Source organism: Hypanus sabinus, chromosome 13, assembly GCF_030144855.1.
Source record: "Hypanus sabinus isolate sHypSab1 chromosome 13, sHypSab1.hap1, whole genome shotgun sequence".
Classification (NCBI taxonomy): domain Eukaryota; kingdom Metazoa; phylum Chordata; class Chondrichthyes; order Myliobatiformes; family Dasyatidae; genus Hypanus; species Hypanus sabinus.
This window is the reverse complement of record NC_082718.1, coordinates 6674141-6689935: the sequence shown is the minus strand read 5'-3', so window position 1 is coordinate 6689935 and position 15795 is coordinate 6674141. Positions and strand designations below refer to the sequence as shown.

General features: G+C 38.4%; 1 protein-coding gene across 1 annotated transcript in view; it reads left to right on the top strand.

The window, feature by feature from the left end:
- ucn3l (urocortin 3, like) overlaps positions 1-15563 on the top strand; it is a 53559-nt gene extending 37996 nt beyond the window's left edge. Inside the window, exon 2 of the mRNA XM_059987066.1 lies at positions 13551-15563. Coding sequence (XP_059843049.1) covers positions 13557-14003 — 447 coding nt within the window. The 5' untranslated portion in view covers positions 13551-13556 and the 3' untranslated portion in view covers positions 14004-15563. The remainder of the gene's footprint in view (positions 1-13550) is intronic.
- The last annotated feature ends 232 nt before the right edge of the window (positions 15564-15795 follow it).

The following is a 15795-nucleotide window of genomic DNA, read 5'->3' as shown; positions in this document are numbered from 1 at the left end:
ATGGTGTGTGCTATAGAATTTCATCTAGTTTTGTTATGGTTCATTCTCTTCACTAAACTTTATTGCCAGTGTGAATAATTATTAGTAGGGCTGATTTGTGAGAAAAAAAGGAATAGGATAGGTTTTCTGAAGGTAATAAATCTTGTATATCATGATCAGTTGTTGATTCCCTGGCTGCTGGTAACAGACTGGCCTGTCATTTCACCCTTGTCATTACTGTCACCTTCTAGGATTATCTTCAAATACTTACTTCTCTAATGTTTACAGTGTTTAATAACTCACTAGAATATCATAAGCAATTTTAATGCTGAAAACCACTGACCTCTCCCCATACTGATAATGTAATCCAACACACCTTTTGTAGCACGAGGGTAACACCAAAAGAGAATATCCAGGAGAATAAGGCCGTACCTATCTATTTACAGGTGAGGCACAACCATTCAACTGTCAGATGGAGAGACAAAAATTCTCAATTGTATTGAGGGAATTTAGTTAAAAAAAAACTTCTTATATTCATGCTATTCCTGTACATACTGAAGTTGTTATTTTTCAGGGGAGAAATTTCAAAGCATGAAGCTTGCGTAATTTTCTAGCATACATCAGTAGGTTTTCTTATTTTATAAAAGAATCTGCAGCTCTGCAAGACGCGGCAGTTAATACAACAGTTAGGAAGTATACAAAAGCTTGAACTGCCCATTGATGCTAAATAAAGATGATCCAATCTATAAATACAAGTTTTTCAACACAGAGAAAAGGTAATTCATGCAGTTCTGGTCACCACATTGTAGAAAGAATGTGGGGACTTCAGAGAGGATGAAAAAGAAACTCACCACAATGCTGCCTGAATTGGAGAGTGTTACCTATAAAAAGAAGTTGGACAAACTTGGATTATTTTCTCTGAAACACTGAAGGCTAAGGGGCAGTCTGATAAAAGTAGATAGAATTATGAGAAGCATAGATAGGGCAGATAGATTGAAAATGTCAAATTCTTGGGGCATAGATTTAAGGTGAATGAGTTAAGTTTTTAAAGGAGAAAGTATGAGGCAAATTCCTTTTTTTCCCCACAGTGGTATGTAGATACTCATATCACTCTGACAAGGAAGTGGGGAAATGGCTATGATGGCAAAGTTCTGGAGATGTTTGGATATACACATATTAGGCAGGGAATGGAGACGTATTGACCACATGTAAACAGATCAGATTTGTTTAAATTAGCATTTTGATCAGCATAGATGGATATCATAAGAGGAAAGATCTCTTGCTGAGCTATGCAATTCCACATTAAGCTATTTTCATTTGAGATTTTGCAGTTGGTTTTTTATTTGGAGTTCAAGAAAAAAATTAACACTTAATGAAGATTTCATATTTGAGGAGTTAACCAATATTAATTTTCTTTTCACAGTATTAACAACTGATTAATGACCTGCCTTCCAACAAATGGTCATAAATGGCGATGTTCCATGATGAAATCTATTTCCCAGCTCCTCAAATCAAAAGTGATTCATGCTTTTCTGCAACAAGATCTAGACAAGATTCAAGCATGGGTTGATAAATGTCAAGTATTATTAATACCATGCTAGTAGCAGTTGATGGTATTCTCCAACAATAAAGAATCTAATGACCAACACTTGGCATTCCTTTGCATTAAAATTGAATACAACATCTTAGTAATCACTATTCACCTGAGTCAGATGAACTGTAACCTCAGCCAGAGCCTTTTGACCATCAACAAGGTACTAGATGTGAGCTTGATGGAATAAGCTCCAGATTGCCTGAATGAGTGTAGCTGCAAAAACACTCATGAAGCTTGGCACGGTTCAGAACAAAACATCCCACTTGCTTGGCACTTCAACCTCCTAAAACTGCAATCTCCATCAATAAGAAGTACAAGCAGCAGGTCCATGAGAATACCACTACCTATTGTTTATCATCATTGGGTCCGAATCCTTCAACTCCCTACCCAACAAACCTATCTTCCACATTCTCAATTTTAACTAGAGATGGGTAAGAAATCTGATGACAAGAAAATAAGAGTCTCATAAGAATGGATTGTTTTACTCAACGGAACAATTGAAGAGAATATTAGATTATTTTTCAAAAAATTATAAAATCATAGGTGGAAGATTAATCTGAATTTGCTCTTGACTACCGTAAATGGAAATTGCATAAAGATCCTCACTTTGATTTCAAATACACTTTCTAAGTATCATCTTTAAACAACAAAATAATTTTTGTTTTATTTTTGTTTGCTTCCCATCTCTAGTAGCACTCTTCCAATGGTCCGGGGCCCTCCCAGTGATCCTGGAAATTGCCTAGTTATTTAGAACTCCTTCACTGCAGTAATTCTTAATCTGGCCTACATTCCAGGGTTTTCCTTCATTTCTTTTCAGAAACATTGAGAAGGGTTATAAAATCATTGTTCAATCTTTGATGATTGAAAGAACCTCTGACAGAGATGTCAGTAACTCTGACATAGTTGAGTTAAAGTAAATTTTTTGATACCCAGGTGCATGTGGGCAAATGAAGAGATTTTAGAAAAAACTATTTTTCTTTAACAGACCGTCACAAAATAATGCTGTGTATAAGAGCAGAGAAACAGTTTCTTTTATTATTTTTGTGTATGTATGTTTAAAGCTCTGATTGAATTGAATAAACACGCTAACCTAATGAAAAAGTTTCTCGTCTTTAAAAATGTGCATTTTTTAAAATCAGTTTTCAAATATTGTTAGCTTTCTTTAATGTAGCCTAAATATTTCAAATTGTCAATGATAGCATCCATGAAAGTGGAAATATTTTTACAGTATTTAATAAAAGTCCATGATAATATGATTAATGTTCCATGTTCAGGATCCACCCACCCCAGTTCTCAATCTTCCTTTCAATGTTAGGAAACCCCAAAAACTACTAACCAGCAGCCCGTCTGCACTTCAGATATCTTCAATCTGGTCTGTGCTGTTATAAGATAATTATCATACCAGACTGAAAGCAGAATCAATTTTGGACATAGATTTATGGTTTTTATTGAAGGTACTGACATGATCGAATAATTTGAACCTGAAAACAATAATACTTAAATAAAATCCATTTTGATAGTAGTGAGATATTGTGGTTTTAAAATATAAATATATAGCCTGATAACTTTCAACATCTACAATATTGAATTGCATATCTTGTGAATTTGTGCAGGCAGTACCATGTAACATCCACTAACAAACTTGCAATTAATATGCATCTGTTGTACATCAGATGATATACTTAGGTAAAAACAAATCAGGAATTGTCGATAAGAATAATGATAAAGTTATCAGCACATACAGCGGAGACCCTTGACTTATAAAGGTTCTTGGCCCAAAATATCAACTGTTCATTTCCCTCCATAGATGCTGCCTGACCTGCTGAGTTCCTCCAGCATTTTGTGTGTGTTGTTAATGACACTGAAAATGGTATTTCAGATGTATTAAGGGTAAGCAAAAATTTTTATTATGGTAAGCTAAGCCATAATTACTACTTAAACAACTTACTGATCCTAAAAACTAAATTGCATATTTGTGATTTGTCATTCCCTCAAATAATTATTTACATGACTATGGAAACAGCAATGTTTTGTGACTTTTGAGAATTTATGCAACTTTTCAACATATTTCAGTGATTTTGTTAAAAATTTCCAAAAGGAGATTCCAATGGAAATGCACACAAATTGATTTTCATTGCACAAAATAAAAGTCCTAATGCTTGAGACTTCAGTAACAGATTGTCAAATTTACTGGACCATTGGATGTCATATCTATTTATAGACAAACACAATTTATACTGACTTTTTAGATTTTGCACAGTATAATAACTCTGTGTAAATTTAATGGTGTGCAGAAAGCCCTGGTAAGTGGAAAGCGAGCAAGATAAATATTACAGAGCCATATGCGAACCCTTGATATTTTGTAATCGTCAGATGGCAGATTATCGATTTTACAGTAGTCTTTAGATGAAGAAATGCTATTAAAGGGCAGATAAAGAATTATACCAAAGTGTGCAGATGTTACTCACTTCTTAATTTTAAATTCTGTATTTCTATTTATAATTCTGTTATAAATTACAATTGTTTGTTTGGAATGGAAGATACTTATGTGCATTTGTCACATTGTAATTAAAGCCTTTCACTATTCATGGCACCTAAGTGCATCAATTGGAAAGAGGGTGCAATTAATCTGTAATACGTGTACATAGGTAGTTGCCATTATGAAAGTCAAAATAGGAATTCGTATTAAATAGTTGAAATACAATGTAAATGGAAAAATAAGGAGGTGATAGATAGGAGTTAAGGGAGGTAGTCACCCCGAATTCGCAAGAGGCAGGTAACTGGGTGTCTGTCTGGAGAGAAAAAGGGAATAGGCAGCCAATGCAAGTATACATACCGCTTTGGATATCGTTGGGGGCTGGGGAGTGTGGAATGGCCTACCAAGGGGAACCTGCAGCGATCTGATCTCTGGCTCTGTGGCTCAGGAGGGAGGAGGGGAGGAGGGAGAAGAGGAGTGCAGTAGTGATAGAGGGCTCCACAATTAGTGGAGCAGACAGCAGCTTCTGTGAACGTTAAAGAGACACCCGGGTGGTATGTTGCCAGAATCAGGGATGTCTCAGGTCCACAGCATTTTAAAGGGGAAGCCATGGTATGTATTTGTACCAACCACATAGGTAGGAAAAAGGAAAAGATCCTGAAGAGGGAACATTGGGAGTTGGGTAGAAAACTAAAAAGCAGGACCTCTGAGGTAGTAATCTTGGGGTTGCTGCCTGTGCCACGTGCCTCTGCAGGTAAAAATAGGACGATTTGGCAGATGAATGTGTGGCTGAACAATTTAGGTAGTGGGTAGAGTTTCAGATTTCTGGCTCATTGGGATCTAAACTGGAGGAGGTGTGAACAGTACAAAAAAGACAGGTTAGACCTGAACCTGAAGGGGAGCAGTATCTCTGCAGGCAGGTTTGCGATTGCTGTTGGGGAGGGTAGGAACCAGAGTGACTGGGCAGAGGCTGGGGCAGTTGGTAAACAACTTGATGTAGTGAGAAAGGACAGGTTAATGACAGGGCAAAATTGCAGTCAGTAGGATGAGTTAAAGAGTAACAGAGGCCAACATTGATACTATACTATAGGACTGGAGGTGTTAAATTTGAATGACAACAGTATACCAAATAAGGTAGATGATCTTGTAGGAATTGGCTGGGTTAATGTGGTAGCTTAACATCCAAGGATGTACATTGTATTGAGCAGGGAGGTGGAGGGGTGGAGTAGCTCTGTTGGTAAAAAAATTAAACAAATCCTGAGAAAGAGGTGACATAGGATCAGAAGATTTGGAATCTTTATGAGTAGAGTTAAGAAATTGCAAGGGTAAAAACGAACCTGATAAGAGTTATATACAGGCCTCTGAACAGTACCCAGGTTGTGGTCTACAAATCACAACAGGAAGTAGAAAAGGCATGTGAAAAGGGAATGGTGCAATAGTCATAGGGGATTTCAATATGCAGATATGTTTGGAAAATCAGGTTAGTGCTGGAACCCAAGAGGTAGATACCTATAAGATGGCTTTCTAGAGCAGCCTGTGATTGAGCCCATTAGGGTAACGACAATTCTGGATTGGGTGTTATGTTATCATCCATATTTGGTTAGGGAGCTGAAGGAACCCTTAGAAGAGGTGATCATAACATGATATAATTCACCCCGCAGTTTGAGAAGAAGAAGCTAAAATCAAATGTATCCATTTTAGAGTGGAATAGAGTACTACACAGGCATGAGACAGGATCTGACCAAAGTTGATTGGAAGGGGACACTCTGAGGGATGATGGCAGTACAGCAATGGCTGGAGTGTCTGGGAGGAATTCGGAAGGCATCCCAAAGCTGAAAATGTATTCTAAAGGCAGGATGATGCTACCATGGCTGACAAGAGAAGTCAAGGATAGCTTAAAAACAAAAGAGAGGGAATATCATACAGAAAAATTTGTGGGATGGTAGAGGATTTTTAAAACCAACAGAAGGAAACTAAAAAGCCATAAAAAGAAAAAAAAGATGAAATATGAAAGTAAGCTAGTCAACAATATAAAAGAGGATACAAACACTTTTTTTTCAAATATATAAAGAGGAAAAGAAAAACATGAGTGGATATCGGACTGCTGGAAAATGATGCTGGAGAGGTAGTAAAGAAGGACAAAGAAATGGCGGACAACTTGATTATTTTGCACCAGTCTTCACTGTGGAGGACACCAGCTGAACACCAGAAAAGTGAGGATGTCAAGGGGCAGAAATGAGTATCGTTGCTATTTGATGGCTCTTCACCTGTACTTAATGGAGTTTAGAAGAAAGCTTTCGAATATTGAAAAGCTTAGATGGAATGGATGTTGAGGGGATGTTTTCTATAGTGGGGGAGTCTAGGACTAGAGAACACAGCGTCTGAATGGAGGAACATCCATTTAGAACAGAGAAAAGTTTATTTGACCAGAGGGTATTGAATCTGTAAGTTTACTGCCACAGACAGCTGTGCAGGCCAAGCCATTTGGTATATTTAAGGCAGAGGTTGATGGGTTCTTGATTAATCAGGGCATCAAAGATTACAGAGAGAATAAATCAGCCATTAAAGCAAATAAGTAATTTAGCACTGAAAATCTAAGTCTTCTCATAAAAATACAAAAGAGCAAGAGAGGAGCGAAAAAATTAAGACTGCAGGCACAGTCTCTGCATAATGCACTAATTGCCTCTGGAACTTGGGCATTTTTACCCTCTGTGTCAGGATTGCAGCCCCTTGATTTTAACAGCAACAAATCATCATATTTCACATTATTCTTTCTGTTCATGCAACATCAAAATCTTCAATTTCCTTTACACTTCTACCTTTAACTATCAAATTACAGGAGCTTTATTGAAAAGCAAGTCAATGCAATAGCTGGAGATATAACATAAAACTCTTTGGAAATACTCAAGAAACAGAAAAGACTAAATATTCTGTAGATCAGGCATCAACTTTGAACTGAAACATTAACCACTTTGTCTGACCTGCTGAGTGTGTCCAGCATTGTTTAGTTTTTGTCAAATATTTCCAGCCTCTAGTTTTAAGGATTTAAATTTACTGATAATATTCAACAAGTCTGGCAGCGTTTGTGGAGAGAAAAACAGTTAACTTTGAAATGGACGACATTCCGTCAGAATCTATCAGTTCAATTCAGTTGAGCAGGCAATGGAAATTTGATTCCATTGATCTCGTTCATAATCACGATACTGAATGTTTGCTCTCATTTTGAGTATCAGATATGATAGCTTGTTCTTTTTAATTGCATCTTAAATAACTAACAAGCCATATTAGCTTGTACCAGTGAAAGGACTCTGACGTTGAAGAAACCAGCTTTTTCATGTCAACTTCTCCACTTGTGTGTGTCTTTTAATCTGGCATTGTCTGTACATAGATTTTGACATCCAAGATCAGCAAAGTTGTCAAACAAACTAAAGAGCCAATCAGATTAAAGAATACTTACAAACTGCAAAGCAAATCATAAAATGATTTCCGATTAACAAGTTACATTATAAAAAACAAATTTGTATCTTAAAAGGGAAACTAAGTTAGATACTGGAACATCATCAACTTAAATCCCTAAATTTTTTAAATAATTATTTTAAAACTAGGTTGGAGAAAACATTTATGTTCAGCAGTAATAGGGACTTAGTATGCCATTTTAAAAACTCAGAACTCATCCAGAAAATTTAATATTTTCAATTTTTTACTGTAAAAAGTTTTTAAAAAAGCAACACACACAATATGCTGGAAGAACTCAGCAGGCCAGGCCGCAGCTAGGAAAAGAGTACAGTCAACGTTTCGGCTGAAACCCTTCGGCAGAACTGGAGAATAAAGCTGAGGAGTAGATTTAAAAGATAGAGGGAGGTGGCAGAGAAACACAAGGTGATAAGTGAAACCTGGAAAGGGACGGATGAAGTAAAGAGCTAGGAAGCTGATTGGTGAAAGGGACAGAAGGCCATGGAAGAAAGAAAAAGGGGGAGGAGTAACAGAGGGAGGCGATCGGCGGGCAAGGAGATAGGGTGAGAGATGGAAAAGGGGGATGGGAAATGGGGAAGGAAGGGAGGTCGGGGCATTACCAGAAGTTTGAGAAATTGATGTTGATGCCATCAGGTTGGAGGCTAGCCAAATGGAATTTAAGATGTTGTTCCTCCAACCTAAGTGTGGCCTCATCACAACAGTAGAGGAGGCCATCGATAGACATATTGGAATGGGAATGGGAAGTAGAATTAAAACAGGTGGCCACTAGGAGATCCTGCTTTTTCTGGCAGACAGAGCACAGGTGCTTGACGAAGTGACCTCCCACTCTACGTCAGGTCTCACCGATATACAGGAGGCCAAACCAAGGGCACCGAACAGAGAATATGACCATGACCCCAAAAGACTCGTGGGTCACCTCACCTAGAAGGACTGTTTAGGGCTCTGGGTGGTAGTGAGGGAGTAGGTGTAGGTGCAGGCTTGCACTTGTTCACTTGCAAGGATAAGTGCCAGGAGGGAGATCAGTGGGGAGGGTCGAATAGACAAGAGGGTTGCGTAGGTAGCAATCCCTGCGGAAAGTGGGGGGAGGGAAAGATGTGCTTGGTGGTGGGATCCTTTTGGAGGCGGCAGAAGTTTCGGAGAATTATGTGCTGGACGCCAAGGCTGGTGGGTGGTAGTGAGGATGAGGGGAATCCTATCCCTGATAGGGTGGCAGGAGGATGGGGTAAGAGCAGATCAAAGAGATATGGTTGAGGGTAGTGCTGATGGTGGAGGAAGGGAAGTCCCTTCCTTTGAAAAAGGAGGATATCTCATTCATTCCAGAATGAAAAGCCTCATCCTGAGAGCAGATGCAGCGGAGACGGAGGAATTGAGAGAAGGGGATGGCATTTTTACAAATGGCAGGAAAATTGTTTCTGTGAATACTGCAACAACACTCCTAAAGAAAATATCATTCAACAGCATCTGGAATACTGCATTAAGTTATACATGTGCAGACACCAGCAATTTATGCCAACTTCAATGGCCCTTTGTACTTGCTTTGTTATTCAATAGGATTATGGTTGACCTTCTACCTAGTACCACTTTTCTCCACTAATCTTCTATTCTGTGATTGCTTCATTATCAAAATATTTACCAATCTATTTTGAATACTTAGTAACTTGGCCACCACAGCCACTTTGTGTAGTCAGTTGCAAAGAATCACCACCCTCTGTTGAAGAAATTTGTCCATACCACAATCCTAAAGGGCCAATCCTATTAAGACAAAGAATTGCAAAGGAATAGGCCTAGTACAAAGTATATTCAGAAAACTTCTATTTACCTCTTCTATATTGAAGTTATTTTCATTGTCCTTACAAAATCAAACTCCAAGCTTTTTCTTACTCTTAACCAGGGTCTACTATATTAATATATTTTCATACAGGCACAATACATAGAAATCTAAAGCACATTACTGGTTCTTGGCCCACAATGTTGCGCCAACCATACAACCTAATCTAGAAGCTGCTTAGAATTTTCCTATGCATAGCCCTCTATTTTTCTAAGCTCCATATACCTATCTAAGAGTCTCTTAAAAGACCCTATTGTATCTGCCTCCACCACCTTCGCTGCCAGTGCATTCCATGCACCTACCACTCTCTGTGTGAAAAAAATTACCTTTTACATCTCCTTGTACCTTCTTCCAAATATTTTAAATCTATGCCCCCTTGTGTTAGCCATTTCAACCCTGTGAAAAAGCATCTGGTTATCCATGTGATCAAGGCCTCTCATCATCTTATACACCACTATCAGGTCACCTCTCATCCTCCATTGCTCCAAAGAGAAAAGATCAAGTTCACTCAACCTGTTCTCATTAGGCATGCTCTCCAATCCAGGCAACATCCTTGTAAATCTCCTCTGCACTCTCTATATTATACACATCCTTCCTGTAGTGAGGTGACCAGAACTGATCACAATACTTCAAGCAAGGTCTAACTAAAGTCTTACATAGCTGTAACATTACCTCACGGCTCTTGAACTCAATCCCACAGTTGATGAAGATCAACACACCATACGCCTTCTTCACAAGAAGCAGCTTTGAGTGTCCTATGGACATGAACCCCAAGATCTCACTGATCTTCCACACCGTCATGAGACTTACCATTAATATTATATTCTGTCTTCAAACTTGACCTCCCAAAATGAACCACTTCACTCTTAGCTGGGTTGAACTCCATCTGCCACTTCTCAGCCCAGTTCTGACCCATCAGTGTTGCACAGTAACCTCTGGCAGCCCTCAAGACTTTCCACAACACCCCAACTTACTTACTCACCCTTCTACTTCCTCATCCAGGTCACAAGGAGGAGGGGTCCCAGAATGTAACTCCTTTATTTAAAAAGGGCAATAGACAGAAGGCTGGGAATTATAGGCCAGTTAGCCTAACATCTGTGGTTGGCAAAATGTTGGAATCGATAATGAAGGAAACAGTAACAGGGCATTTGGATAAACATAGCTTAATAGGACAAAGTCAGCATGACTTTACAAAAGGGAAGTCATGTTTGACAAATTTGTTGGAGTTCTTTGAGGACATAACATACAGGGTAGATAAAGGGGAACCAGTGGATGTGGTGTATTTGGACTTCCAAAAGGCATTTGACAAGGTGCCACACCAAAGATTATTACTTAAAGTAAAAAATCATGGGATTGGGGATAATATTCTGGCATGGGTGGAGGATTGGCTTTCTAACAGAAAACAGAGAGTTGGGATAAATGGTTTATTCTCAGACTGGCAGTTGGTGACTAGTGGTGTTCCGCAGGGTTCGGTGTTGGGACCCCAACTCTTTACAATCTATATTAATGATTTGGAGAAAGGGACTAAGTGCAACGTATCGAAGTTTGCTGATGACACAAAGATGGGAGGGAGCGTAATGAGTGCGGAGGACATTGAAACCCTGCAGGGGGACATAGGTAGGCTGAGTGATTGGGCAGACATTTGGCAGATGAAATATAATACTGACAAGTGTGAGGTCTTGCATTTGGCAGGAAAAATAATAGAGCAAGTTATTATCTAAATGGAGAGAAACTGGAAAGTGCTTCTGTGCAAAGGGATCTGGGGGTCCTGGTGCAGGAAACACAAAAAGTTAGTATGCAAGTACAGCAGGTGGTCAAGAAGGCCAATGGAATGCTGGCTTTTATTGCTAGGGGGATGGAGTATAAGAACAGGGAGGTCTTACTGCAGTTGTACCGGGTATTGGTGAGACCACACCTGGAGTACTGCATGCAGTTCTGGTGTCCATATTTAAGAAAGGACATACTGGCTCTCGAGGCAGTGCAGAGAAGGTTCACTAGGTTAATTCCGGGGATGGGTGGGTTGATGTATGATGAGAGGTTGAGTAGATTGGGACTCTACTCATTGGAGTTCCGAAGAATGAGAGGCAATCTTATTGAAACATATAAGATTGTGAAGGGGCTTGATCGGGTGGATGTGGGGAGAATGTTCCCAATGATGGGTGAAACTAGGACTAGGGGGAATAATCTTAAAATAAGGGGATGCCATTCCAGGACTGAGATAAGGAGACATTTCTTCACTCAGAGGGTAGTGGGGCTGTGGAATTTACTGCCCCAGAGAGCTGTGGAAGCTACTACACTCAATAAATTCAAAACGGAGATAGACATTTTCCTGGATAAAAATGGCATTAGGGGATACGGTGAGCGAGCAGGTAAGTGGACATGAGGCTAGGTTTAGATCAGCCATGTGATCTCCTGGACCAGTTTTCGATAGCCTGGATGGGTCGGAGAGGAATTTTCCAGATTTTTTCTCCTCAATTGGCAAATCGGGTTTTTTTTGTCCCCGGGTGATCACATGGGTTTGGGCGGGATGAATAATAAAATAAAATGGGCGGCATGGTGCCCTGTTGGTTGGCACTGTTGCCTTGTGGGATTCGGTGAAAACTAGAGTTAAGATTGGATCAGCCATGATCTTGTTGAATGGCGGAGCAGGCTTGAGGGGCCAATTGGCCTACTCCTGCTCCTATCTCTTGTTCTTATGTTCTTAACAGACTCCTGTGGAACACCACTGGTCACTGACCTCCATGCAGAATACAAACCATCTACAGCCACTCTTTGCCTTCTGTGGGCAAACCAATTCTGGATCCACAAAGCAAGGTTTCCTTGGATCCCATGCCTCATTACCTTGTGAATGAACCTCACATGGGGAACTATCAAATGCCTTACAGTACATCCACTGCTCTACCTTCATCAATGTGTTTTGTTATATTCTCAAAAAATTCAATCAGTTTCATAAGGCATGAACCTGAGGCATGAACCTAAGGCATAAGGCATCCCTTGACAACGCAAGCTGATTATTCCTAATTGATTACTTCTCTCCAAATGCCCATAAATCCTGCCTCTCAAGATCTTCTCCAACAACTTGCCCACCACTGAAGTAAGACTCACTGGTCTATAATTTCCTGGGTTATCTCTACTCCCTTTCATGAACATTTGCAACCCTCCAATCCTCTGGTACTTCTCTCGTCTCTATTGATTTAACATTGTAACCACTGGTATCAAAAGTTTTTGCAGAAAAGCCCAACCAGAGCTGTGCATCTTCTTTTGTAGCATAGTAATTTTGTTAACCTTAGTGAAATATTTACCCTTAATACAGTAATTTGCCTCTTGTCATATCACCATGACTTTTTTTAAGGATTTCCACAGCCCTAGCATATTTAATTCTTACCCATGCTTCAGTTGTTACTGTAATGACTACTGAAATGTATCCTTCTTACACTGACTTTGCTCATGTAATACATTTTTATTTCTCATTTTATATATATACGTGTACAGAGCAGATTTAGGCAATTGTTTCCAGCCAGCTTAGGTATTGTACAAGTTCTATTCTTACAGATTTTGACAATGCTCATTTTATTCCTTCCATCTCAACCTCCTCTCCTATCCCACTCCTTCAGCCTAACTATTCTGAAATGTTGACCAAAAAGACGTTACTGTAGCCACAATCCCAACAATGGACCATCTCAAGTTGTTATCCAAAACATACAATATTCAATATTCCAAAACTATTTTGAGCAGTATTATCAAAAAATGCTGATGTTGACATTTTTACAATGCTTGTCCTGTGGACTGCACAGTACTTTAATCCCAGTGGTGTGCGTCTCCTCACATTATCCACTGTTCAGCATTTTTACTCTTCAAAAGATTTCTAATGGTAAAGCACACTTTATGCTTTTAATAGAAGTTTCAAGTGGGCTACACCTACCAAAAACAGGTAGCAGATAGCTTGCACTTTATCTAGAGTGCAAGTGGGAAACTTGTATTTCCAATCAATATTTAATTACAACTTATTTTTCTAACCATAAACTAAAATATTTACTGTTGTTCCTGAGTTGCAATTGATCTCAGCTTTTTTTAACAAAGAAAATGCCAGAAATACTCAGCAGGTTAGGCAGCATTTGTGGAGAGAGAAACAAAAATAATGTTTCCTGATAACTTGTCATTAGAACTGATCTAAATGACTTGATTTTGTTTTTGAACAGGATAAAATGATGTCTTTCACCAAACTTGTGTTGCTGCTAATTGTATGTTGCACTGCAAGAACAGGCTTTGGCTACGACATGTACCAATTAAATAAAAGGTATTCGTGCAACAACGAGCTGCTTTCTGAAGCAATGAAGAAAGAATCTTCTGAAGACTCCTCAATGAAGGATAGAGACATGATCTACCTACCAAATGACAGATCTTCGTTGGTTGAAGAAAAAGAGAAAAGGACATTGCCATTTTCTCGATATAAATATCTCACCCGAACACAATTAAAAAGGAAAATGTATCAGAATACAGCAAGGAGCAATCGTCGAACCAAATTCACCTTGTCTCTCGATGTTCCGACGAACATTCTCAATATTCTTTTAAACATTGCAAAAGCTAAAAACATGAGGGCAAAGGCAGCAGCTAATGCTCGTCTGATGGCAAAAATTGGTCGAAGAAAGTAGATCTGTACTTACTTAAGTATTAAGATATTTCCTTGTCCGCATGAACCTGCAGCTGCATGCTTATGGCTAAAATCTGTTAGCACTAAAACTAATCTAATTGAAAGATGAAATGAAATTGTGTAATTCAACAGAAAATGGGAAATTGTCAAGTCATTAAAGAGGTTGAGTGAGGGATGTTGACAATATCTGGACCCAATAAATCCTTGGTTAAGGACATTGTTAGTAATCCTTTGATAAATTGTATTACAAATTCAGATGCTTTCTAAGGAGATTATTGATTTTATAGGGACAAGCATTAATTTATAAAATTACAAAATCTAAAAAGGCATTTATTTGGCAGTAATGAGTTGTAAAATGGTGTAATTCATTATGTTCTAGTATGGTACAACTTTGAGATGCAATGAATTTCTATACAAAAGAGCAAAAGTCCACCTAGTCATTTGCTACACCCCTATGAGGCACATGGTTTAAAGATGGGGGATTTTTTTAAATTGTAGTAATCAATCTCAGTTAATCTACAACAGACTCAGCAGTAACACGAGGAAAAGACCAGTGGTGGAGGTCATTAGGAAGTATGAGTTCTGAATTAGCATTGTCTTCACAAGCATTTTACATTATACATTCCAGTCAGTCAACTACATTTCATAAGAATCTGTCTTGGGAGAAAGTGTATGGAAGTAAATCTGACAGCAGAACACTGGAGTTTCTTGCTAATTGGCATTCTAAATTTATTGATTTATCCAGATTGTATGTGCATGCATTTCATCTGCTATTTAGAAGCATGCAAAAAGTAAAAAGGGTTAAATGCAGCATTTATTGGTGGCAAATCCTGTGCAATATTCCCATCAAATATTTTGAAGGAAAGCAAAAATATTTAACTATAGTGAGACTGCCATTCCTACATGCATGTCAAACCATTGTTAGCCCTTTAAGAAGGAAAATGGTATAACGTTATCAAGAATATTTCAGACCTGATTTATGTTCTCTTTTGCAGCTCGATCTTAGTATATTTTACCTCTCCTTTCCATATGTCTCCCAGGAAAACCAGTGGCAAGATCTGTGAATGTAGATTGCTGGTTTTTTGATGAGCCTTCAGAATAATGAGTCACAATGATCTCTATAAGTAAGAATACTTAGAACATAATGTCCCCGGTGAGGTAGTGTATTTTTAAACTTTTATCTCTAGGTTGAGAATTTGGTAATGGATTTTAGTATAATGCATGCTGCTGCTGTTGGTTAATATTAAGTATTATTTCATGTGTTTGAAGATGAAGACAAGACAGTTAAGAGATCTGTACCTGCTGATTGTAGACTATATTTCTGAAACCTGTCTGATAGCCAATTCACCTGTTTCTTCTAAGCTGTGAATAACCAAGTTTATTGTATGTATTCAGCTGAATTTGCCAATGTAAAATGTTGATCATCTGTTTACCTGCAGTAATAGAAAGTGATTTGCTTTTGACATTCCAGCTTTCTTTATAAATGTTATGATAAAAGAATAGTTGTAGATTTAAAATCAAATAAATATGGAATTAGGCATAGCAATAACTATGTTGCAAACAAAAATGGTCTAATTTCAAGTTCTTTTTTACACACGGAATGCACTGTTATTCCCTAGTATGCAATAAAATTCCAGACAATATATGGGATTTTGTATTCATAGCTAAACAGAATTCATTGGCAAATACTGTAAATAATACACAAAAAATACTCACTTGGATATTCTCCAACAGAACAAGGATGCAATCACTGCCTAAAAGGTATTTGGAAATGGAGTAAAACGAAGGATAAA